Source organism: Neovison vison, chromosome 3 (genome assembly GCF_020171115.1).
Source record: "Neovison vison isolate M4711 chromosome 3, ASM_NN_V1, whole genome shotgun sequence".
In the NCBI taxonomy this organism is placed as follows: Eukaryota; Metazoa; Chordata; class Mammalia; order Carnivora; family Mustelidae; genus Neogale; species Neogale vison.
This window is the reverse complement of record NC_058093.1, coordinates 159,400,708-159,427,446: the sequence shown is the minus strand read 5'-3', so window position 1 is coordinate 159,427,446 and position 26,739 is coordinate 159,400,708. Positions and strand designations below refer to the sequence as shown.

General features: G+C 46.8%; 1 protein-coding gene across 6 annotated transcripts in view; it reads left to right on the top strand.

Moving 5' to 3' along the window:
• FHOD3 (formin homology 2 domain containing 3) overlaps positions 1 to 26,739 on the top strand; it is a 456,738-nt gene that overhangs the window by 406,435 nt on the left and 23,564 nt on the right. For all 6 annotated transcript variants that reach the window (XM_044243141.1, XM_044243140.1, XM_044243139.1 and 3 more), the window contains 5 exons: positions 1,657 to 1,815; positions 12,400 to 12,582; positions 13,975 to 14,094; positions 14,794 to 14,955; positions 20,521 to 20,711. In XM_044243141.1, coding sequence (XP_044099076.1) covers positions 1,657 to 1,815; positions 12,400 to 12,582; positions 13,975 to 14,094; positions 14,794 to 14,955; positions 20,521 to 20,711 — 815 coding nt within the window. The remainder of the gene's footprint in view (positions 1 to 1,656; positions 1,816 to 12,399; positions 12,583 to 13,974; positions 14,095 to 14,793; positions 14,956 to 20,520; positions 20,712 to 26,739) is intronic.

Genomic DNA, 26,739 nt, shown 5'->3' with positions numbered 1-26,739 from the left:
CACCACATGTCCCTGGGCCTTCAAAACTGATCACACCCGCAAGAATTGTTCCTCCTGGCCACCAGACCCCAGAACAGCTGGATGCTTTCAGTTCTTTTCTTCGTGAGGAAATTTTAATTTATCCCCAAATGCATATTTAGGGATTTAAAATAGAATTTTAGCAATTGAGTTGGGAAGGGCTCAGGAGGACGTAAGGAACCACAGCCCATTTCTCCTTGCCAGGTTCCAGCCTCCAGTGTTAGAGCAAGCCAGCTTCTCCAGAGAGCTCAGCCGCTCGCAGGCCTGGACTGTCGGAAGGGCCTCGGCACAGCCGAGCGACCGTCAGCAGCATCAGCTGCGCCGCTGTGGCCTGCATGCCGCAGACTGGAGCAGTTGGCTCCTGAGGTCCCCGGCCTGTGGCCCTCGAGCCTCCGGCTTCATCCCTGGCAGTTCCCAACAAGCTAGACAAAGCCTCTTCTTCGCTCCTGATCTCCACTCCCCGGTTCCCGGCTCCGTCCTAGACATTGTTTAGGGCCCAGCTCAAGTGTCAGCCCCTCCAGACCCTGACCCCCTCCTCCCCCAGGTGAGGTAGTTGCCCCGCTGCTGAGCGCTTTCCCATGGGGGGCACACTGGCCATCGTGCCGAACAGGTCTTTGCCTTCAGGAGATGCACTGTGCCTTATTCATCATTGTCGTCCTGGGCGTGTTACATACCTCCCGGCTCTGTTTTGTCTCAAGGGAAATCTGAGCATGAACAGGTGCCTGCTGAGCCGGATCCCTTTTCCTTGCCCCCATTGCCATTCACCCCTAACTTCTGGAGAGCTGAGGGGGAAGAGCGTGGAGGGCCTAGTCATCTCGGCCCTGGCACTTGTTGCTTTACCACCTCACAGACTCGTTAGGCTCTGGTCATGTGCTAGCCCATGGCCAACCCTCCCCCACCCAGGGAGCACCCAGGTCAGCGGGGAGCCATACACATGAGGGCTTCATGAGGACAGCTGTCCCCTCTTTGGCCTCTGTGCCCATTCACCCCTCATTCTTCTTGAGCAGGTTCCCTTTGGTTTCCCTTCCTTGGAAGGCTCTTCTTCTACCCAGTGGGCAGCCACCTGGTGTCTAAGTTCGGCAGGTCCTCTGTAGGTGGGGGCACAGGAGGTTGAAATGGTGGGAAGACCCTTGAGATGATGCATCTAGGATGTAGAGGGGCTGACTGGCCAATGACGTTGGATTTTCCTCATCACTCTTCTCTGCATGTATACTGATGGTCTCCGCCTCTGGGCTCATACCATGTGCGCTAGGGCCAACCAAGGCACATTCTGACACCTTGCAGCCTGCAGGAAAGGAGCGCTGAGAGGTTTTAGTTTTGTTTCCACTGTTTCTGTGGAAAAAAACAGGTTTTTTTTTCTTGCCAAATATCACATTTTTCCCAATTGAAGGAAAATCAATTTTATTTTGTAATGTGTCTGACTCGCGAAGTTCCATTGCTGACCATGCTTGGCGGCTTCTCAGAGCTAATCCTTGATCTCTTTCTTCTGTGCTGAGCAGTAGCCAGTCCTTTCCTGAGCTGAATCGGGGCCATTTGTTTTCATCTCTAAATAAGCAGTGAGTTTGCTTTTAATAATGAAACACAGAAAAGACCGAAGATGACGCATTAATCTTGGATTCTCCTTATTTTATTACCAAGAAAACTGCTGCAGATGGAAAAAGGCAGGAGGTCATCGTCTTGGACCCCAAGAGGAGCAATGCCATTAATATTGGTCTGACAGTGCTGCCCCCTCCAAGGACGATTAAGATAGCCATTTTGAATTTTGATGAATATGCCTTAAACAAAGAAGGAATTGAGGTAAGAGAAGTTTTATGAAGCATTATTCGTGTTCTGTTAACGTGTCCCATATGTAAAGCATTACTGTGTCCAATATGACTTTCTCCACAGGGTGGCTTGCCATTTTTCTGTTTCAGCCAGACTCTGAATAATGTTAAAAATTCTCACTTTTTTTTTTTTTGTTGTTTTTTAAAGTTCTGGGTCATGGGGGAAGCCCCACTTGGCCTGTGAAGTTCAGTGAGCCTCACTCTCTGGTTCGTTTACTGCCTGCCTTCTGACCATGTTTCCACCTCAGTGTGGAAGAAGAGAGGACAACTTTCTGTGGGGACTGGTGGGGGCTTCTTCCACGTCATTTCCAACCAAATGGACTGAACGAACAGTTTCACGAGTAGGGCTTTCAACGTGTGCTCACCTCCTGGTGAATGACTTTGGTTCTCTCTTAGTGCTCATTGGGACATGTAGAGCTAGTTTGTGGGTTGATAAGCTGGAGGAGCCATGCCACCTGCACCATTAGCTGTTGCAGGAGAGAGAGGATCCCTGGCTGGGACCACATGGCCTGCCGGGCTCGGTGTTCTTCTGCCATGCCCCATTCTGTGTCCACCGTGGGCTGCGTGTGGCAAGTTAAATCTCCTCGTCTAATAACGAAGAGTGAGTGGGGCAAGTGGCCCATCACATAGGCTCCTCCGGATAGGCAGTATAGCCTGGGGCTCAATGGATTGTCATGGGGTTGTGAGGACACTGCTTTGTGGTGTTGGGTGACACCCACTCAATCCTTCCTGTTGGCAAGGAGGCTGGGGTCCCTTTAAAGCCTTCCCATAGTTGGGGTTCATTCATATGCAGGGTTCTCTGAGGGACTGGAGAATGGGCGGGAGCAGTGAAGACTGGCTGCAGAGGGAGAGCAAGCCCCTCAGAGAGGAAGGGCCCAGGACCATGGCACAAGGCTCGTCCATGGTCCCAAGTGTGGGAAGGAGCAGTGGGGCCCATGGGACCAAGTGGGTCTGAACCCAGCAGGTCAGGCATCCCTCTGTACTTTGGAAAGAAGAGGCCCCCGGAGGAAAAACTGTGCTCCTAGAGGCTTATCCTGAGTTAGTAGTTTCCCTTCAAAATTCATGTTCTCCCACAAGCTCAAAATGTGACCTTATTTGGAAATAGGGCCTTGGCAGAGGCAATCAAGATAATGTCATGTTCAATTAGGGTTGGCCCTACTGCAGGGATTAATGTCCATATAAGAAGAGGGAAGTTTGGGCAGAGAAACAGAGAGGGGAATGCCATCCTGTGAAGACCAGAACACAGGGACACACATAGAACAGACTGCCATGTGATGACCGAGGTAGAGATGGGAGTTGATGCATTTAGAAGCCAAGGGACCCCAAGGATTGCCTGCAACTTCAGAAGCTAGGAAAAGGTGAGGGGAGCCTTCGGAGAGAATGCCACCCTGCGGACACCATGATGTTGGATTTGTAGTCTCTCAAACTGAGAGGATTCTGTTGTTTTAACCACCCGGCTTTGTAGTCCTCTGGCAACACTAGAAAACCACTGTGAGGTCTGAACTGCTCAGCTCTGAGAAACACACACACACACACACACACACCCTGTTCCAGGAGCCAGGCACAGGGAGGAACATGCATCTGCTTTCTGCTTGGAAAGGAAATTGAGCCCCGAGCCCTGGAGTTCAGCCAGGTAGCCGAGCAGGGGAATCTGCCTAGGTGGGCAGCCAAGGAGTGCGAGCACGCGGCCGATTGAGGCAGGAGAGAGCCGGTGACAGCAGGCAGGTACAGAGAGGAACACTGAGGCAGCTGCTAGACAGTGAGAAGGCGGCAGGCCAGGCCTCAGTGTGAGGCAGTCCCTCTCTGGGGCCCCCACAGAAGTGAGGAAAGAGAAGAGCATTGGCTGGTCCCTAGGCAGGTGGGAGCTGCCAGCCGGAAGAACCCAGTGCAACGTGTCTTTCATCAGGACGAGCTACGTGGTAAGGCCTAGCACACGTGCCAACCGTCCTGTTGACTTAGCAGTGTCCTTTGGAGACTGCAAAAGCTTCAGATTCATACAAAGAGAGGCTTCAAATGCAGCCAGAGCCAGCCTGATGGAAAGGGAAAATGACCTCTTCCCCTGTTACAAATATTTCCCCTTCTTGTCATGAGAACTTGAAAGTCTGTCAGGAAAGACTGATTCCTTTGGATTTTGCCTTTGTTCTTTCCTGAAATGTAGCTCTGTGGGTAGGGAAAGTTTCAGATACAATAAGTTACTTTGATTTTAGAAGAACGCAGATTACTTTTTTTTCCTGACTGGTTTCCAGTGAGGACCTTTTCGATCCAGGAAGGAGCAATGATAACAATAGTAGTGCCGCTGAGGGCTATGGGAACAACAGCGTGGCACTAAACGTGACTTCCGTGGCTTTCTTCCTGTGGGCCAGGCTCAGGCCAGGTGCTCTACACAGATGCTCGTGAGGTACAGCTATTAGGTTCCCCATCTTGAAGATGAGGAGAGAGAGTCCCAGTTTCAGTCAGGGCCCAGGCTCATGTGACAAAAAAGAACAAGAGGGAATCTGAAAGGTTAGGGAGAAGACTCCCGAGGCCAGCCGTCGGCCTCACAGAGCCACCTACAGGGCGCCCCCCCCCCCGCCCCGCTGGAGGTAGGTGATGTGCGTAATGGTTACAGCAGGAGGATGCAGCCATAGTACCACTGCTGAACCCTTCCTGGGCATTCGTTGTGTCCTGAGTGCTTAGTCAGTGCACCCTGCGCACAACACCAGAGCGGGGGCGGCACTTTTTTTTTTTTTTTAAATCACAGTGTTTATCTAAATAGGGTTTCTGAACTGTGTCACTACTGACATTCTGGATTAGATGGTTGTTGTCCCCTATGTCGTAGGATGGTTAGCAGCGTCCCTGGCCTCCACCTAAGGAGGTCAGTGGTACCTCCCCAGTGGTGACAACCAAATACATTTCCAGCTTTGTGAGAAGTGCCCTGGGAACAAAAGTCCCTGTGAGAATACCCGATCTGAAGGCTGCCCATGTGAATCCAGGGACCGGGTCTATTTTTCCTTCTTTCTTTCTTTCCTTCCTTCCTTCCTTTCTTTCTTTTAGATTTTATGTATTTATTTGAAAGAGAGCGAGAACACAAGCAGGGAGGAGAGGGGGAGGGGTAGAGGGAGAAGCAGACTCCCTGCTGTGTAGGGAGTCTGGCCAATCAGGGCTCAATCCTAGGACGCTGAGACCATGACCTGAGCCAAAGGCAGTTGCTTAACCGACTGAGCCACCCAGGCGCCCCCAGCGATCATGTATATTTTTCAGTTCTGGTCTGTCATGCCGAAGAGTCCAGTGGAAACTGGACACACTCCTTTGGTCACCTGCCACCTCTGGTCATTGAGCTCCCAGACCTGAGGGGGCATAACTGGTCTAGATTCATGTCCTGAGCCACTACCCGGAACTTGCTCTCTAGGCTTGTTGTTCAAGAGCTAAGTCAGGACTGAGAAGAGATGGAAGTCGTGTACTTACAGATCTTTGCTAATAAGATTTCCAGCTAATGCCCGAAGGGCCTTTTGCCAAACAAGCTGTCTGCTTCTTGGACGCAGGCACTGTAGCATGGTACCATGGCTTAAAGGGGCCATTTGAAACCTCTGTGTACCAAATGTGATTACGATGGATTAAATTACATCCTGTGGCTTTGCTTAGCAACCCAGTGATATGTATCTGGCTTCTTCACGAAAACCTGAGAGAGTGCTTAACTAACTTCATTAAGGAAATAATCTTTCATAAGAGCATTAAACTTTAGAGCACATTTTGGGTCCATCTCTAAGTAGTATTCATGGTATTTTTCCAAATAAAGCATGCCGTCAGCTTATCATAAATGAAGTATGAAGGGTTTTTCTCTTTTTCTCTTGCTTTTCTAACTTTTGTTGTAGGTATCTACAGAGGGTGGTACAATTGGTTGGCCCCAAATGACACTCACCTCGACTCACTTTGGTTGCCAGGGCTGCCAGCTTCCTAGGAACCAAAAGTCCCTTCAAGCACATACACAAAACCAGAGCACATTTTCAGGCCGTGTGTGCTGTGTCGCCCCTGTTCAAGTGGGCTCTGGACACACAGATGAGCCCAGGCCTAGGAACCATGGTCACTCAGCCAGGCCAGGGAACTAGAATGTCCCTGCAGCTGGGTGCCTTAGCCATGCCGGTGGTTCTGCCTTTCTGGCTGAATAGCCACAGGTCATGGAAATGGTGCTGGGAAAGTAGGAGCAGCCCCCTTGGTGGCTCTCCAGCTCGGCCTCAGCTGTTCGAGCTGACCTTCAGGCAAAGCACTTGACCTGCAAATTTGATGCGACCACTTCTGCCCCACATGCCTCACTGAGGAGTCACCAAAATGAAGGAAAAGATAATCAAGATACCTTGAGAAGAAAGGGAAGAAATCCCTGCAGGAGAGTAAGTGCATGAATAGAGAACCATTGACTCGTGAGGTTATGTGGGTTGTACACAGACCAACCCCAGCCCTAAGGGCCCCAGCTTTCTGCTGTTGTCCCCAAAATCTCCAGGCTAGATTCTCATCCAGAGCTCTAGCCAGGTTCTTCTTGAAACTCATGGGGCAGAACAGTTCCTCATGTTAGTCTTATCTGCAGGTGAATGACATTGACATGGCCAAGCCCAAAAGCCTTTGGGTTCATAAAAATGAGACCGCTCTATTTTTCTCTGGACTCCAGTTTTGAGATAACCAAGTAAGGTAGACTTAGGGTGGTGCTGGTAGGACTCCGTCTGGGAGAAAGCAAAAAAAAGAAAGCAGACACGGAGATTATTGCGTAGTGGTTTTGTTTGATGTCTTTTTCCCTGTGAAACCAAATGGTGACCATAAAATCATCAGTAAATTCACAGACATGGTAGAAGAACGAATTAAAGGTACCTCTTCCCACTCAGCCCTTGTCACCTGCTCCTCGAAAGGGCTATCGTCTCACCAAAGGTGGCTTCAACCCACCGTTTCCCCATCTTACGGCTATTTTTATTGCCAGGGATGTGTAAAAAAAAATAAAGTGAAATAAACTGACAGATGGCAACCTCATAAATCTTCAGTGGTGAACAAATGGTTTAAATTAGTCAGAGAAGTAAAAAACAAAAGTAAGAGTGTGTGATTACTTTTCCCAAAGGAAAGAAACAGCTAAAGTCATTGCAGGAAAATGCCTTCTGAGGAAGGGGGGAAAGGTGTTGACAATTTTTTGTTTTGGAATTCTCGTACATGCTTCAAGCAATGTAAGCGGTAAGAAAATAAAAATACAGATTCAGCTCTTGCTTTGAAGGTTGGTTCAGTTCAGATTGTGGATGTTTTTAAAGGGGTGACATCTGCTCAGATTGTTTTGGTTATTTTTTAACACCATCTGTGTGGACAGGTGGGAGCGAGAGCATTGTTGCCGACTGTGTACCCGGATGCTCAGATTCTGCCCACACCATCTCAGTGTTAAGGCCATGGTGAAGGGAATGGTGGCTCCCTTCTGCAGGGTCACCATGACCAAAGCATGGAACATGTGTCTTCAGTGCAGTCTGGCACCACTGGCTTCTAAGAAACTATAGAGATGACCAGCCCTGGGAACTCTCAGCAGACCCAGGATGCCAGACACCCCACCCAGACAAATTCCAAACCAGTCATATGCACGTTTGCATGGATTAGGCTGTCTTGTTCAGTTTTTTAATTTTATTTTTAATTTTTTTGCATCAACACAAAGGCAGATTGACTTGTTTTGGTTCTAGGACTTTTAAAGTCTATAAAATCATGGAGTGACCCCTGTAGTCAGGATTCAGATCCATCCTGTGTCCCAGAACAGGTCTTACACTAGCTCTTTCTAGTCATACCCATTCACCCACCTGTAGCCTCTGGTGACCACTGATCTCTTCCATGACTACGGTTTTGTCTTTTCGAGAATGTCACGTAAATGGAACTATGCAGTGTAATCTTTTGAGAGTGGTTGCTTTCACTCAGCATAATGGATGATTTGAGATTCATCCAAGTTGTTCTGTGTAGCTAGAGTTGGTCCCTTTTCTATCGTTGAGCACCGCTGCATTACAAGGATGTACCATGGTTGGTCTGTTCATCTGTCCAAGGATCATGTAGCTTGGCCTGGTTTTTGGCACTTGTGAATAAAGCTGCTACAGACACATACAGGTTTTTATGTGAACATTAGTTCTCATTGTTGTGGGGTCAACAGCTACAAATGGAATCACTGGGTCATATGGTAAATCTCTGCTTAATGGGTTTGAGGAACTATAGTTTAGTCTTTGTTCTCTTTACAGTGTCTTTTACAGAGGAAAAGGTTTTTAATTTGGATGAAGTTCAGTTTCTCAACCTATTCATTTTTGCCATCGTGTCTAAGAGTTCATTGCTCTAACATGGGTCACAAAAATTTCGTTCAGTGTGTCCTTTTAAAAGTTTTGTAGTGTTACCTTTGACTTTGAGATCTGTGATCCCTTTTGAGTTAATTTATGTGTAACGTTTAAGGTTTAAGATTTTTTTTTTTTTTTGCATATGGATTCCAGTTCCAACACCACTTATTGAAAATACTATCCTTTCTTTAGTGAACTGTCTTTGCACCTTGGTCAAACTCACTGGGCTGTATTTGTGTCTTCCGTTTCCTCCTTGTATTGTCCCACTGATCCGTGTATGTTTCCCATGCCTGTGTCACACTGTCTTGTTCCTGTAGCTGTTTAGTGGACCTTACGCATTTCCAAATGTTTTTGGTTCATCCGTTTTGCCGTTTAACTTTTTATTTTAATAAGAAATGTGAATGCTTTTTTTAATTTAAAGACTATTTCTTTGACAGATAGAGATCATAAGTAGGCAGAGAGGCAGGCAGAGAGAGAGGGGGGAAGCAAGCTCCCTGCTGAGCCGACGCAGGGCTCAATCCCAGGATCCTGAAATCATGACCTGAGCCGAAGGCAGAGGTTTTAACCCACGGAGCCACCCAGACGCCCTGCCATATAACTTTTTAGAACCAGCTTGTCTATATCCATGAAAAATCCATGATGGTGTTTCTATTGGAATTTAGTTGGATTTATAGATCAGTTTAGGGAAAATTAATCTTGAATATATTGAACCTTTCAATCTGGGAGCATGGTATATATCCCATTTATTTAGGTTGTCTCTGATCGCTTTCACGAGCATTTTTACCTTCCAGCATATAGATCCTGCATATGATTGGTTAGATTTATTCTTAAATATTTCATTATAAGTAGTACTTTTAAAAAAAATTTTCAGTTTGTAACTGTTTACTATCAATATAAAAATAAAATGGTTTTAATGTATTAACGTTAAATCATATGACATTTTTAAATTCAGTTTTAAAATTTTTTGTAGATTCCTTAAAATTTTTTACATAGAAAATTATGCTGTCTATAATAGACATAGTTTTGCTTTTTCCTTTCTGATTTGTAAGTATTTTTTAAGTTTTATAAACCCTGTCCTGTTCCCAATCTTAAAAGGGAAAGTATTCAGTCTGTCACCATTAAGCATGATATGAGCTGTTGGTTTTTCATAAATGTCATTTATCAGGTGGAGGAGATTTCTCCTATTGCTGGGTTGCTGAGAGTTTTTTATTATGGATGGATGTTGAATTTTATCAAAAATATTTCTTCATCAATTGACATTTTTAAAAAGATTATGTATTTGAGAGGAGGATGGTGAGAGAGACTGAGAGAGAGAATCTCAAGGAGACTCCCCACTGAGCGCAGAGCCTGATGCAGGGCTCAATCCCACAACCCTGAGATCATGACCTGAGCCAAAATCAAGAGTCAGATGCTTAACCAACTGAGCCATCCAGGCACCCCATCAATTGACATCATTATGTGAATGTTCTTATTCAGATCATTAATATGGTAGACTAATGGCAGTAATTGTTTTTTTGTGCTGAACCAACCTTGTGGTTGTTATTTTTTTTTTTTAAAGATTTTATTTATTTATTTGACAGACAGAGATCACAAGCAGGCAGAGAGGCAGGCAGGCAGAGAGAGGAGGAAGCAGGCTCCCCGCTGAGCAGAGAGCCCGATGTGGGACTCGATCCCAGGACCCTGAGATCATGACCTGAGCCGAAGGCAGCAGCTTAACCCACTGAGCCACCCAGGCGCCCGTGGTTGTTATTTTTAATGTTACTTTATAAAGTATAGCAATGTATATATAACTTAATATATTGACATTTACATATTTAAAATAGTTTGGTTCAGGATTTTACATCTAGGTTCATCAGGGGTGTTGGTCTATAGTCTATAGTTTTCTTGTAATATCTTTATCTAGAGATTCTGATCTTGTAAAAGGAAGGAAGGAAGGGGGAGAGAGAGAAATGAATAAATAAATAAATAAATAAATAAATAAATAAGAAAATTCTTCCCCCACTTGCTTGGATTCAGGCCACACGTTCTGAGCTGCTGTTTGGGGGCCGTGGTTCCAGTGTCAGCTCAGTTTTCAATGTCTTTGATATGACCTTTAAGGTCAGATTCACAGCGAAACAGCTCAGGGATGATTCCAGAACTTCTTAAACAACATATTGCACTTGCTTTGTCAGGCTCTTCATTTTCCCTGACCTCCCTAGTATTTTCTAGCTCCCTGGAGCTTTATTTTTTGGTCATCCAGCTAAAAGCTGGTGCTTGGTCACCTCACCTTGCCATGTATTTCCTGTGACTGTGCCCATGTCTGGGGCCAAGTGAAGGGATGACAACATATGCCTAGGTAACATGTGCCCACCACATGGGATTGCCTTCTACTGAGGAGAACTCCACCTGTTAGTACCTTGTACAAAAATTAAAAAGAACAAAGTAAAGCAAACACATACATTCTTTATTGTCTTTTTTCAATTTTTTTAATTGAAAGGAAGTGACAGAACCAATTTGGGACCCAAAAGGAAGGAGTAGACCAACTGGAGAACAATAAAACCTTGAGCTTTATTCTGACTACTTCCTTAGTCTGGCCCTAGTGGGGCCATAGCCTCACTGATTGGAGAGGAAGTGTCCCTTCCACAGAGTTGTAGGGGACTGCCAGCCCCTGCTGTCACTGTTGTCACTACTAGGAGACCCTTTTCCCATTTTTCAAGTCAGCACTAGAGGATTCCACTGGAGCTCTCTGTCTGCACCTGCTACCCAGTCGAGGTTTGGGGTTACCTGAGCTCAGAACAAGTGGGCAACTCATTACCAGTTGAGTGAATTTCTGATTGTGATCTTCTTCCCCAATACACCTGCCACTGTGTACTTTTTAGAATCTTCAGGTAATTGCTCCATTCGTGCTGTCCAGGGTGTGGAGCTGCATTCAGTGAGACGGGGTGGAGGATGTCTACCCCTACCTTACCCAGAACCAGAGCTCCTTCCACTTCTGCCCAGATGCTTGCTACTGGAAAGCAGCGACCAAAGCTACTTAGAATTAATGAATTAACATAAGTGACCACAAAGTGGGGCACGATGCTAAAGAAGGAGAAATGAGAGAAAAATAATGACCCCTTACCTTTAATAATGTTGTTGGTAGGGGCGCCTGGGTGGCTCAGTGGGTTAAGCCGCTGCCTTCGGCTCAGGTCATGATCTCAGGGTCCTGGGATCGAGTCCCGCATCCGGTCTCTGCTCAGCAGGGAGTCCGCTTCCCTCTCTCTCTCTCTCTGCCTGCCTCTCCATCTACTTGTGATTTCTCTCTGTCAAATAAATAAATAAAATCTTTTAAAAAATGTTGTTGGTGAAATGTTATATAATGGAAACTTTTACTTTCTTTTATACTACTTATAGTTACTAATGAATTTAGGTCTGTAAGAATCATAACCCTTATTGTGACTTTTGCCTCCTCTGCCTTCCATCATTAATTTTAACCAGAAACAAATGGAAGCAAAATATACTTTTTAATTAGTAGGTAGGTATTTCTCTTTATAAATCCTGTCATCATTTTTCCTCAACCAGACTTGAGTCTGATATTATTTAAAGTGTTTTCATTTGGGGGCTCAGTCGGTTAAGTGTCTAATTCTTGGTTTCAGCTCAGGTCATGATCTCAGGGTTGTGAAATTGAGCCCCACATGGGGCTCCGTGCTGGATGTGGAGTCTGCTTGGGATTCTCTCCCTTCCTTTCCCTCTTCTTCCACCCCTCCCTGGCTCTCTCTCTCTCCATAAAAAGATAAGAATGGAAAAAGTTTTTCATTTCCACATAAAATGTAAAATATCATGTAAATATTTGAAACAATTTAAATTATGTGATGCCCCATGTGCAAAAGCCAGTCTGAGTTCTCACGTAGTCGAGACAAATTTTCTCTATTTCCTGGGAAGAGGGAGCTGCTTTCTAACCTTCTATATTATGCCTTTTCTCTTTCTCTCACCTCCCATCCCCCTTTCTTACCTAGAATGTGCTTCATATTTGAGACCCAGAAAATTTAGGGCAAATTCTTTAAATTCCTCTTGAAACAGGAGATCAAAGGAAAGAGATAAAGAGAGCATTTTAAAATAAATGAATGTGAATTTAGAGTCTACCTGATACCTTTTTTCTCTACAGTATTTGGTTTATACTGATGATAGAATCTCTTTACTACCTGTTTGGAAAATCACAGTATGATTTTGGCAACATCAGAGGGCTGGGACAGGGTCCATCACTAAGAATATACTACATTGTCCCATTTTTCCAGAAAATTCTAACCATGATTCCCACCGAGGAAGAGAAGCAGAAGATCCAGGAGGCACAGCTGGCCAACCCTGACGTGCCACTGGGCAGTGCAGAGCAGTTCCTCCTCACGCTCTCCTCCATCAGCGAGCTCTCGGCTCGGCTCCACCTCTGGGCGTTCAAAATGGATTACGAAACAACAGAAAAGGTACACACTTAAGAAGGGAGATAGCCAACCCTCCCCCGCAGTGTTGAGAAAGTCAGTTTTTTATTGGTGACGGTAATGAAGTAGAATCCTTGAGTGAGGGTTTGAAGGGCAAGTTGAAGATAATGAGGTTGTAGCTACACTAAGTGGTTGGTCATGGCAGTGAGGCATTTTTCTTCAGGGGCTGCCTGGCCCCATCTGGCACCCTTGCTTGCGGGTCCCAGATGACTGGTTTAAATAAAAAATTAAATTTTCTGACTGTGTAACTCATGGTAGTAATTCAGAAAATGTAGAAATGCACTAAATAGAAAGTGACTTCTAATCCTTCCACCTGATGACAATCACCTACAGTGCTGCTGACTGTGGCCGTTGGCTTGGCAGAGTCATTTGAGAGAGTATCTCCGTAGGAAGTTGAGGGCAAACCACTCTAAGAGGTTGAGAGGGGACTAGAAGGAAAGGGACCTTAACAGTGACGGCACGGGAAGATTCATCTGAGTGAGTAGTGTGAAAGGAGCTGGACTGGGGAAATGGGGGTATTATCTGGACTGGGGAAAATGGGGGTAGTTTTATAGGCTGAGCAGAAGGAAGCAGTAGAGAGGAAAGAGATGGATGGTGAGCTGGAATGAGTTTAATTGAGAGGAAGTTCCCAAAGGGGACAGATCCGAAGCATAAGAGAGCCTGTGGGGTCTCCATCCTCTGGCAGAGGAGACGGCAAGATTTATCCTAAGGCCCTGATTGGTGGCAGTGGGTGTAGGGGCATCAGGAGGGAACCATGATGTTTGAATTCATTCAGAAATCAAGTGAGGAAGAAGAGATATAGGACTGCTGAGGTGACTTGGTGTGAGGTAGTCTCAAAACCACTGGAGAGTGGGTGTTATGAAGGCAATAGCAGAAATGAGGATAGCAGTCTTCTAGAAAGTAACCAGGGCTAAGAGGTGGCCAGCCACAGAGTGCCCAGAGGGGAGGTTGGGAAACCTGAGGGGTCCAGGGACAGTGAGGGATGGTTCCTGGTGACATCTGCCTAGAAGAGGAAAGTGAAGAGGAAGACCATGGTCCAAATGCTGAAGGTACATGTGAAGGAAGTAGAGAAGAGGGGAGGGTGGTCTAAGGGTCCTGCCTGAGCTTGGTGGATGGGCAGGAACAGGGGAAGACTTGTCACCCCAGCACCAGTGGCCATATGTTCCCATTTGGTCTCCACTGAGGAGACTTTGAGGCCTAGACTGCCCTGCTGCCTCTTGGCACTTTTCCATACCGAGGAGAATGGGCCCGCCACATGGGACTGCCATAACCAAGGAGAACTCCACTGTGGTTACCCTGTACAAAAGTTAAAAAGAACAAAGTAAAGACAAAATGTGCATTCTTTATCATCACCTTGCAACTTTTTGTAATTGAAAGGAAGTGGCAGAACCACTTTTGGATCTGAAGGAAGGAATAGACCAACTGGAGAACAATAAAACCTTGGGCTTTATCCTGTCTACTCTCTTAGCCATTGGGAACTTTCTAAATGGAACTAATGTAAGTGTCTTATATCCCTTATTATCCTACCTCCCTTGTCACAAAATCCCTGCCCTTCATTTGTTGAGGGAGGTTGTACCTCTGGTCCCCCAAAGCACAAATGAAGCAACCTTTGTGTTTTCTTTCTGGAAAATCTAGAAGGAATTTTGTCCTTAACTTATCATGGCCTATTTATTTAAGTCTGTGTCCTGCTATTAAATAAGAAAATTTAGAAAAGTAAGCACCCTGTTCCTTCCGAAGCTTGGCTACTCTCAAAACTGACATTGGAAAGAATTTCTTCCACCTCCCTCCCCCATTTTTTCCTAAACTTATCACTCAAGTATTTGTACTTAGGCACATTATAAACCAACTTTAAAAAAAAAAAATTGACCTGTCTTTGGTCAAGAAGTAGAAAAGTAGAGGACAAATAGAGAAAGAAGTTGTAGATACCCAGATGGGGAGACCCAGGCCCACAGCTTCCTGATTCAGGGGTAGAGGCCTGGGACAGCTCGTGGCTGATGGCTGTGGTGGGAAAGGGCTGGAGGCTTATTTCACACTCAGTTGTGGCTTCTCCATACGTGATCTGAGCATGTGGCCTGAGAAGTTCCGGTCGCAGAGGAACTAAATATTAGGACACCGCCAACAGGGCATTGGTTCTAGCCATTTGTACCTTTCTGTATAAAACTTATTCTTGTCCTTTATCTAATGTTTACCACACAGGCCAAAGCGTTTGAGTTAAGCTACCTCGAGAAGGTTCCAGAAGTCAAAGACACCGTGCACAAGCAGTCGCTTCTCCATCACGTGTGCACCATGGTGGTGGAAAACTTCCCAGACAGCTCTGATCTGTACTCCGAGATCGGGGCCGTCACCAGGTCAGCCAAGGTAGGTCCGTGGGCAGAGAGGAGTGGACCGTGCCTTTTCCTCAGCTGTTGGATCTTTGTCAGTCATCTCTGAGGAGCACAGACTCTATTAAGTAAAAATGTCCAAGGGCACCCCCTGCTCTAGGGTTTGTGGATATGACTTGTCTGACGCTGTTCCCAATGAGCTTTTAAGAACCTTTTGCCATCGCTGCGTCTCCGTCAGATTCTTTCCTGCGGAGGTACGCGAGGCGGGTCTGCCGTCCAGGTCCTAGGCCCCGCACCTGCTGTGGAGAAGTGTTCCTCTCCAGGCCTGGATTCTCCCGAGCATGGAAACTTCTCCACTGGCTTTTGGTGGGCACAAAGGTCATAATGATGCCATTTGTCTCCTCCTCAGAATTCTATAGGACCCTGTGGTGAGGCGTGGAGTCAGGAAACGGAGGGCTCCTGGCCTTCTGTGCACTCCTAGATTGGCTGGCTCTCCCTACGATCTTACACAGAGGGAACAGTTGACAGGGCTATAAACTGTATGCAGTTCTGGCCCCTCAGCTGCAGACTCTTACACTGCATGCACAGAATCTTCATGAACTTGTGGTTTATTAGAACAGAGACAGCGGCACTAGCTGGACACCCAGCTGTCCCACTTGCAGGAGCATCACTGAGGCTGAACCACCCCCAGGGAGTCCCCAGCACAGCACAGCTGGACGATGGGAGGGTCTCAGGAGCAGCAGGAGACGCCAGGGGAAGGGATGAATAGGGCAGCAGAGGTCAAGCCAGTGTGAGGGAAACTCCTGGAAACCCAGCCTGGGCAAGTTGAGGAGATGAAAGCAAATGACTGTTAGCTCTGGGGCACTCTGGACCCTAATATAAGAAGAGGAGATAGAATGGGTGGTGAGCAGTGGGAAAGGGGTCTTGCCAGAGTCTCCTTCATGGAATTCAATCTTGCCACCTTCTCCCACAGAGCTGGTTTGTGGGGCCACAGGGGCTGGGACCCTCCTTCACCCGCCTCGGGAGCAACAGGCAGGCAGTTGCCAGTTACAGCAAGCAGGAGGCCCTGGGCCGGCCTGACTGTGGGCCTGCCTTGTGGCAGAAGAAGGCATGGCCGGAGATCCCCCAGCTGTAAGAGCTGACCATAGGCTTCTGAGAACACGGACTCCTTTACTTGCCAGGCACCCTTCCTGCGTTTACTGTGGGCCAGACACTGTTCTGAAGTCTTTTCAAACAGCACGTCAGGATCCTAACCAATACCAGAAACCTCTCTGCCTGTGGCAGCTGGGGGACCTCCAGTGGCTGCTCTGACACCCGCCTCAAGCACCTTCCCAGAAGGCAGTTTGTTAGGAATACCTCCCTCTGAGACAGGGCCTGCTGCGAGGCTAGAGTCATCTTTGTCCTGTTTCCCGACCCACACAGATCCAGTCCGTCCCTTCGTTATCTGTGGTCCTTTGTTCTTTCCCAGGGCCGCCTTATAGGTGGAGGCCACCTAGGACCAAAGTAGCTTGGCCAAGGAGTCTGGACCCCAGGCTGGCCCCGGTGACTGCCCCCACCCCCACCCCCAGGATCAGGCCTTTCCAAAGGGTGTTCAGTTTTTAGTTAAGTAATAACAAAATAACGTAGCCTTATGCCAAGTTTGGCTACACAAGCCACAAGTGAGGGTCGATTTTCTCGACTAACTGTGGCAGTTGCTAAAGATGAGTGTTGACTCAGCTCCTTGCGACTTGCAAGAGGGCATCTACCGCTTCTCAACCTTTACTCCCAAAGCTTTTTGGGGTATTGAGGGGTCCTTCTGTGTAGACAGGCATGAGATAAGTCTCAGGAAACCCCAACCCTCCGTGCCTTCACTCCATCCCCTGGTATGTCACTTGTGGGACTCGGCACTGCCGCCACCAAGAGCGAGGTTTCTCTGGCATGGGTGGAATAACCATGTCCCTGAGCTGTCCCACAGCATCCCAGTCTGACTTGATAAGGTTGGGCCTTGCTTCAGAGCACAGCTCATGGGGCTTCCCACACACAAAAGTGGCCCCTGTGGATCTGTTCTCAGGCAAGAACGTCCTTCTCTAAAACGGCAGCCAGGCCAGCTCTGTCTCTGGGGTAGAATTTTTTAGGGGCAAATCAAGGCTCACAGCCTGCTGGTTGAGAGCTTGGACTCAAGCCAGAGAGATTTGGGTTCAGATCCCAGTTCCACTGCTTAGAGCTGTGTGGTCTCTCACTAGTAACTTCACCTCTGTGCATCTGTTGGACCTAGGAAGAGAACCCGAGGTCAGGGGGATAATTGTGAAGACTCAGGTCGCCTGTGCCCGTGGCCTCCCACCAGGCAGCAGCTGGGGGAGGCTGCCTTCCAAACCCCGTCCGGAGAAGCTACTTGAAGCTCAGCCCTCAAACTTCTCTTCACCAGAAGCCTCCCCACCTGGCTTCTGCTGGCAGTGGGTCACTTTCTTCTGCCCCCACCTTAAGGGCTTACGGTGGACTCTCCTCCCCAGAAAACCATCTCTCTTACTGGGCGTCTGAGGCTGCTCTGTGCCCGTTGCCTCGCTGGGTGAACATCACCTGGTTAGATGGTGCCGTGCTGTTCGGTGCCTGTCTGAGTGGAACTGAGCTTATGTTATGGTGTCTCAGGGAACTGCCAGGTGCAAATGAGGAAAGAGCCAGAGAGTTAGGATTAGACGTCTTGCAATTGGCTTAAAATCTCCCAGACGTTACTTGTCAGTCTCAGGTCATCTGGTCTTTTCTAGACTGAACTATTGAGTTCTTTTCTGAATCTGCATTTTTTTTTTCCCCTTCTTGGCTGAACACCTGATTTTTTTTTTTTTTTCCTCAGCTCCACTATATCCTAAGAAAGTGAAGCTTTTTCTACTCTGGACCCAGAATTCCTTTGGTCTCAGGCAAATCATTTTTCTCAGAGTCACATGAACCCCCTGCTTACCTGAATCCTGGGGCTCTGCCTAAACTCGCCTTCCGTTTCTGGCTCTTCAGCACCCTAGAAACCCAGGACTTGCAATGTCTTGCCTGGCCCTCAAGTCATCCCTTATGCTCAGCTTGGCTTCATCGCCTCTGGTGATAGATCCTTCTACCTTCTTTGACTTGATCCCCTCCATTGTCTTGTGGAGGGTGGGACCACTCACATCCAGGCTCACTCATTTTTTTTTTTAATTTTTTTTTAAATTTCTTTTCAGTGTACCAGAATTCATTGTTTATGCACCACACCCAGTGCTCCATGCAATCTGTGCCCTCCATAATACCCACCACCAGGCTCACCCAACTTCCCATCCCCCGCCCCTTCAAAACCCTCAGATTGTTTTTCAGAGTCCACAGTCTCATGGTTCATCTCCCCCTCCAATTTCCCTCAAATCCCTTCTCCTCTCCATCTCCCCATGTCCTCTGTGTTATTTCTTATGCTCCACAAATAAGTGAAACCATATGATAATTGACTCTCTGCTTGACTTATTTCACTCAGCATAATCTCTTCCAGTCCTGTCCATGTTGATACAAAAGTTGGGAATTCATCCTTTCTGTTGGAGGCATAATACTCCATAGTGTATATGGACCACATCTTATCCGTTCATCCGTTGAAGGGCATCTTGGTTCTTTCCACAGTTTGGCAACTGTGGCCATGGCTGGTAGGAACACTGGGGTACATATGACCCTCCTTTTCACTACATCTGTATCTTTGGGGTAAATACCCAGTAGTGCAATTGCAGGGTCATAGGGAAGCTCTATTTTTAATTTCTTAAGGAATCTCCACACTGTTCTCCAAATTGGCTGTACCAACTTAACATTTCTACCAACAGTGTTAAGAAAGTTCCCCTTTCTCCACATCCTCTCCAACACACATTATTTCCTGTCTTGTTAATCTTGGTCATTCTAACTGGTGTAAGGTGGTATCTCAGTGTGGTTTTGATTTGAATCTCCCTGATAGCTAGTGATGAAAGGCAAAGGAAACAAAAGCGAAAATGAATTTTTGGGATGTCATCAAGATCAAAAGCTTCTGCACAGCAAAGGAAACAGTCAACAAAACAAAGAGGCAACCCGCGGAATGGGAGAAGATATTTGCAAATGACAGTACAGACAAAAGACTGATACCCAGGATCTATAAAGAACTTCTTGGGGCGCCTAGGTGGCTCAGTGGGTTAAAGCCTCTGCCTTCAGCTTAGGTCATGATCCCAGGGTCCTGGGATCAAGCCTCACATCGGGCTCTCTGCTCAGCGGGGAGCCTGCTTCCTCCTCTCTCTCTGCCTGCCTCTCCGCCTACTTGTGATCTCTGTCAAATAAATAAAATCTTAAAAAAAAAAAAAAAGAAATTTCTAAAAAAAAAAAAGAACTTCTCAAACTCAACACACACAAAACAGATAATCGTGTCAAAAAATGGGCAGAAGTCATGAACAGACACTTCTCCAAAGAATTCATACAAATGGCTATCCAGGCTCACTCTTAACCTCTGTCGTCTAATCAATGGCAGCTCATCTCTATGCATCCGCTTTCTCCTTCTGACCTTGATTTGCCCAGCACTCTCGTTCTCCCACCCTGTCCCACTGCCCTTCTATTTCTCTGCCCTCAGTCTTCTCCCTAAAGCTCAGCAATTTATGTGTTTCTGCCTCCCCTCCTTGCCTTCTCAGTTTCTTTCCCTGGTCCCACAGCTGTCTGTATTAAATGCTCTCAAGTGCATTTTTTTCCATGACAAACTCTTTGATTCACATAATTTCTAGTCTAGAAATTCAGTAAAAGCCTTACTTTAGAAAGCCTCAGCTCAGGCTACTTCAGTTAATCCGGACGTCCCCACTTCCCTGAAGAGCACAGCGGGGGCCGCGTCACATCTGTTCTTTGCACACACGGCTTGCATCTGCCAGCAAGACTTCTCTCTCTCTCTTTCTCATACACACGCACATGTATGCACGCATGCCCGGTGGGTTCTGTACCTCCTCAGTGTTTGGTCTTACACCTGTCTGTACAGCGAGTCTCCTTGAATGAGATGAGCAGCTTCGTCTCATTCAACATCCATCTCTGCATTCTCAGCGCCTGGCGTAGGAACTGACACACACCGGTTTCTCCACTGGTGTGGGTCGAATAAATGAAGGGGGGAGAAATAAAATGTGTCCTACAGTGTAAAAGAGATCACTGTGAAGAGATGCTGTCTGCCCCCGAACAGACCATCTCCCCATATCAGAATTGCCCTGTATGACTGGTATATTCCTGTAACCGTAAGTGAAAAAATCATCTCTCAAGAACAAGAGTACTCTGAGAAATTTTATGAGACATCTGCTCAGTTCATCTTGTACTGGAGTTCCTTGATATGTTTTAATTTACAGTTCCCAAAGACTTTCCTAAGATTTCTTTCCAAATATGGGGGTGGGGGTGGAGAAAAGAATGATATTTGTGCTGGGTTCATTTGGAGAACAGTTTTATCACTAGATAATTTGAGGTCAAGATAATGACAGATACACGTGTGGGTAATTTTTAGGCCCTCAATATGTTTGTATTGCAAGATGTCAATTTGGTTTTGATGTTTATTTCTCCCTGGAGGCAGCTGAGTTTCCTGGTTCAGGTTGGTGTCCGGTGGTTTGAGCCCGTTTGCCATTGTTCTCCCTCTGATTTTCAGGTTGACTTTGATCAACTTCAGGATAATTTGTGTCAGATGGAGAGAAGATGCAAAGCTTCATGGGATCACCTCAAGGCAATTGCAAAACATGAAATGAAACCAGTTTTAAAACAGCGAATGTCAGAGTTCCTAAAAGACTGTGCAGAGCGGATTATAATTTTAAAGATTGTCCACCGAAGAATAATTAACAGGTGAGTGGATGAAGGAACCAGTGTTAACACTGGTTACTAGTTAATATTGGTTACAGTGATTAACACTGTATACAGTGGCATGTTAAAAATGATCTACAAACCACAATCTGAAGGTTACATTTACAGAAGTTGTACTGTAAATTCATAGAAAATACACCTTCGCACGGGTTTGTTTCAGTGGTATTTTTCTTACACACACCCCCCAATAATAGAATGTCTTTGGATTTTGAGGTTGCAAGCAATCTCAGAGATAGTGTGATCCAAAAATCCCGCTTAATCTGGAATCACCTCTCTCAGATCTTTTAATTTTTTTTTTAAAGGTTTTATTTATTTATTTGACAAAGACACAGCGAGATAGGGAACACAAGCAGGGGGAGCAGGAGAGGGAGAAGCTGGCCTCCCTCCCGTAGAGCAGGGAACCCGATTCGGGGCTTGATCCCAGGGCCCTGGAATCATGACCTGAGCGGAAGGCTTGAGCCACCAAGGCGCCCCGCCTCTCTGAGATCTGACCAATAGAGCCTGTATGTCTACATCTGTTTGAACAGGTCTGTGTGCACATAGTCTGTGTCCTTGCAGGGCCGTTGACTTGTTGTCAGTAAAACTCCTTTATATGATCTGCAGTGTTCCTTCCAAGACCTCCCAGCTACTATGGCCTGCCTGGGTGAGGCCTGGGCCCACCACCCGTGTCAGCCTCTGGGCAGCCGCCCTTAGAGTCACGGGACCCAAGAGGCCCCCGAGAGATGCCCAGGGCTGTAGGAGGCCTTGCCTGCCTGCACAGAGGCTGGCTGGGGTCCAGGCCTTCTCCACTGCTGTCCAGGGCTGGCTCACCTATAAGCAGGAGCAGCACACAGACCCAAACGTGGGTCTTCTGACTTCCTGGGCCAGGCTGGTTCTGAGCACGCACCACCACTCTCTTCTGGGTGATGTCAGAGTATGGTTGTAGGCTCCTGGGCCTGGCCTTCGGGGTCCAGCTGCTCTGTCCTGGGCCTTAGAAGTAGATGGGCCTGTCCCCAGACCTGCAGGCTGGGGTCCGCCCAGAGCAGGTGCTCTGGTGACAGGCCTTCGGAGACAGGCCTCGTTGTGGTTCTGTGAAGGGAACCCACCCCTTGGGGCCTTTCCCGAGACCTGTTGCCCCTCGAGTGCATTCCCAGGCTGATGTCCAAGCACTTGGTATTTTTTTAAACAGGTGGGCGGTATTTTCTTTTATCCTTATCAGTGTTGTATTTTTTTTTTTATTAACTTTTTATCTCTTCCCTTCTCTCCCATCCTCCTTTAACCTTCTTTTTTCTTTCCTTCCTTTACCCTCTTTGCACCCACCAGCACTTTAACAACGTTATTGTCTTGTCTGCCGGAGAGCTCTTACCCAGCTTTGTTGCTTCCATAACTGTACACCTCCTGGGTTTTGATCCAGGCTGTTGTAGGGCGGAGAAGGTAGTGGCAGTCTTTAGATGTTAGCCAGGGCAAGAGGAGGGGAGAGAATCTCCTCCAGGTCGACCATAGTCCACTACTTGTACTTCAGGAATTCAGTTGTAAATCCCTCTCACTGAACTCCACCTTGACCTTACAGGGACCTCTGGGGTAGAGGGACTGATCAGAGACTTCCCAATGAAATCAAAATACACTGTGCTTTTCACTAGTTTAAAAAGCGGAGTCCGGGAATGTGAGCGGCTCTGACCCTCCACGCTTCGTAGGACACGAGCAATTTCCAACTCAAAACTGCTCGAATAAACAAATAGTTTCCACTTGGAATGTTATGAATCTGGAGCAATTTTTTGAAGGCTTGTAAAGCTATTAGGCCTGATCCCATTAGCCATTTTATCCCAGACAGGTAAAAACTCATCTCGGTGATGCAGCTGTTCCTTAAGCTATAGGCATCTGTGTGTGTTTTCGTGTGTGTGTGTGTGTGTGTGTATTTGTATAAAATGCACATAATGATTGCTCTGATTGTCCCATTCTCCCTGGTAAGCTGGTTACCCAAATGACGGTTGCTCTCGCATGACCTAGGTTCCTGTCTTCTCACTGGTGCCCATCCCACTGGGGATGCCCAACACGAACTAGGAATCATGGGTGTAAAAGGGGCATGGGTCCAGGTAGTCGCCAAGCCAAGACACCAAACCATAGCACCCTGGCTTCAGTTGAAGTTAGCAAGAACAGTATATGCAGAAGTGATGAAAGTAGGATTATTTCGTTGAAATGGCCACGGAGGCCCGAGAGCCTGGGAGGCTGTCCTTCCTCTCTTCCTCCCCAATGACCAGCATTTCCCGGGAGCATTGCCTGTGACTGCTGTGGTCTAACATGTTCCCTTTACACGCTGGACAACTGAGACCCAGAGAGGAGTAAAACCCTAGTCGAGGTGGGTGCAGGTAGAATCCTTTGCGGTGCACAGAGGACTTTGGAGCAGAAAGTTGGAAGCCGCTAGGCCTTCATCTTTTTTCCTCATCTGTACATGTGAGAGTTATTTTGTTATCTGTGTAATTAGGAATTCATGCAACAGGGCACTTTTTGAAAGATGCCGATGTCCCACAGGCACGGCTCAGAGGTTCTCAGGATGTGAAGGCTATCTGGTTCCTGGGGCGAGCTCAGACCCTCACAGGCAACAGAACTGCGGATCTGTTCTCCTGACACTCAGATATGCAGAGAAAATAACTTTGGCTTCCCTCACCGTCCAGTCCAGCTCCTTAATGACCCACTGCCTGACAGGTCTGCTGACCCAGCCAGTAATGTAAACAGCTAAACTTTTTATCTCCTGAATGTTTGGTCTTCAAGAGTTCAACTCATCCCTGCTACCCCTCTCAAAGTTGTCCTTGGGGAAGAACAGTGATTTCTGGTGCTCAGTGGGGAGGAAGGGGAGATAGGTTCCCAGATGGAGCCATCTGGAACCTCACGGGCCTCATGTGAGGACAGGATAGGCCCACGTCTGCTGGCACCCCCTGCTGTGATTGGCAGCTGAAGGGACAAGTCGTCGGGTCTCCCCTCTCTCTGCTCCACGCATCCCCTCACACCCTTTAGGCTCTCTGCTCGCACCTTCTGGGTTCCCTAGGGTCTGCTGTACACCACACAGGATCCCCTGAAGGCTGAGGAGTCTGGCCAGACCCTCCTGCTTCCTCACCTTACCATGCTACTATTTGCATTCTGCCAGGCATGTTCTGTCTGGGTCTGGAACCCTCTGTCTTGCACAGGGACCTCCTGGTGGGACAGAAATCCCTCTTGGCTTCAGCGCACCGTAGCCTCTCAACAGACCTCTCTCTGCTCCAGGTTCTCCTTGGAGAGAGATCAGAACCCGTATCTAGCCGCCCACCTTCCCTGCTCGCCTTGGTCATGGAGTGAAAGCAGCTGGTGCTCCCACCTCCCCTTCCTGTCTGGCCCTCCCTTAGTTACTCTACTGGGTGTCCTACTGGTAAAGTGGCAGGTAAAAGAACTTCGACAATCAGCTTTCAAAAACCATTGCATGGCTAAGAAGATCTCATTCTGCAAGGCTGAATGTGCATATTCCCCTTTCTTTTCACACTGCTGCCTCGCAGCAGCCTCACGTGCCTGTAGACTCCCTCTTGGGCTGAGTCACGCACACAATGATGGGCACTGGAGCCCGGGGGCCAGTGGAGGATGGCCTCACAGAACTCAGCAAGGGCTGGCACTCCAGGGGGAGAGATGGGGAGACAAGCGACACTCACACTGGCTTCTTGGTACCCCCCAAATCCACCCCTCCCCTTCTTGGGCCAGACCCCATAATCTTTGGCACACTTGAGGGAAAGAGTGGATGGCGGAACAGAGCAAAGAGACTGAGGGATCATCCCCTCGATTTTTTCTTGTGTGCGCTATCCTATGCTACCGCATATCTGCCCTCTCTGGTGTCAGGTAGGAGTAAGAGCCAGGAAGAAGGAGTAAGAGTGTAATCAACACAGGGAATGACAAAGTGCTGTTTTACAAAACTGATCAGGCTTCTCTGCAGAGGTGATGGTTGGGCAGAATCTTGTAGGATGAGAGACAGGAAACAGCTGGGACTAGACACCTTTCAGAGCCTGTGGTCCTGCCAATGGAATGGCCTCCCTGCCCCTCCTCCTGCAGGCTTTCAGCCATCTCAGGGTCCCTGTAGGATCCCCGCACACCAGCCCTGGGGCCTGAGGCTTCTTAAGGAATCTTGAGTCCATTGTGGTTGAGTCCAGTCGAGATGAGAGAGGAAGTGGGGCCGCTTGTGCGGTACCTCGTACGGATGGACCACGTTTTGTTAACCTGTTCATTTGTTGGACATTTGGATCATCTTTACTTTTTGGCTGTTATGATTATTGCTGCTAGGAACATTTCTGTAGAGGTTTTGTATAGTCACGCATCTTCTTTTCTTCCGGGTATATACGTAGGAGCAAAATTGCTAGGTTATAGGGTAACCCTGTGTTTAACTTTTTAAGAACTGCCAGACTTTTCCATAGCGGCTGAACCATTTTATGTCTCTGCCTGCTGCATTGTGAGGGCTCTCGTTTCTCTGAGTCCTCACCCACTCTTGTTTCTGTCTGTAGTTTTGATTTTCATTCTAGTGATATGAAACAACTTTTCATGCACTTATTGGCTATTTGTGTATCTTTTGGGGAGAAATGTCTGTTCACATCCTTTTCCCATATTTTCTTTGTCTTTTCAGTGTTGGGTTGTCATATTTCTATATATTTTCTGGATACAAATTGCTTATCAGACACATGATTTGCAAATTCTCTCCCATTCTGTAGGTTGTTTTTTCACTCATGATGGTGGTCTTTTGAGACACCAAAGTGTTTAATTTTGATGAAGTCGAGTTTATCTATTTTTCTTTGGTTGTTGATAGTTTTGGTGGCCACATAAGAACAAAATCATTGGGTAATCCAAAGTCATGAAAACTTAAAGTCTGTGTTCCTCTAAGAGCTTTATAGTTCTAGCTAAATTTTCTGACCTTAAACAGCATTTTTTCTTTTTTTTTTTTAAAGATTTTATTTATTTGACACACAGAGAGAGAGATCACAAGTAGGCAGAGAAAGAGAGGGGAGGAAGCAGGCTCCCTGTGGAGCAGAGAGCCCGACGCGGGGCTCGATCCCAGGACCCTGGGATCATGACCTGAGCCGAAGGCAGAGGCTTTAACCCACTGAGCCACCCAGGCGCCCCTAAACAGCATTTTTTCAACCCCTTTAATTACAAGTTGTCTGTTTTACTGTATTATTCTTTACATGAAGAATAGGCCCATTTACCTCACTTCAAAACAAAACGAAACCCCTATTGTACAAATTAGAATGATCAAAAACAAAAGTAGTTGTCCACAAATAGTGGTATCATTTATATAAGACGGTTTGGTCTACATTCTAATGTCCCTCTGTCTCCTAGTATCTTCTTTCTCATTTCTTGATAACTAAAGATGGTGTACATGTTTGCTTATTTAATTTCTTTTACAAAGTGTTGGTCAATGAAATCCAATAGTTTTTAATTTATAAAGTTAAATAGCTGAAATTTATTTGGGCCTGTTTATGTGGTATTTTTGAATGAAATTAAGATTGTATGTGGGGCGCCTGAGTGGCTTAGTCAGTTGAAATTCAGACTCCTGATTTCAGCTCAGGTCATATGCCAGGGTCATGAGACCCAGCCCTATGTTGAGCTCCACAGCCGGCATGGAGCCTGCTTAGCATTCTCTCTCTCTCTCTTTCTCTCTGCCCCTGTGCCCTCCTCCACTCATTTGTGCACACCTTCAACAAAAGGGGGGGGGGATTGTATGTAATATCATGAGAAAATATTTCAGAGTATTTACTCACAGAAAACTTAATCAGCATTTTTACAAACCATCCATTAATAGCTCATATGATTGGGTTTATTCCAATAATCATTACAGCAGGTTCTCAAGGAATCGCTAAGCTGTATTTCCTTATTCCGTATTCAGCTCTTACATAATCTAGAAACTTGTGCAGTGTTTTCTTTAAAATATTACAAAAGTGTTGCACATACATTTTAGAAAACAGTAAACCACCGAGAAGCAAACAGAACAGTAACTAAATCCTGAAGTCCCACCACCTAGACATCC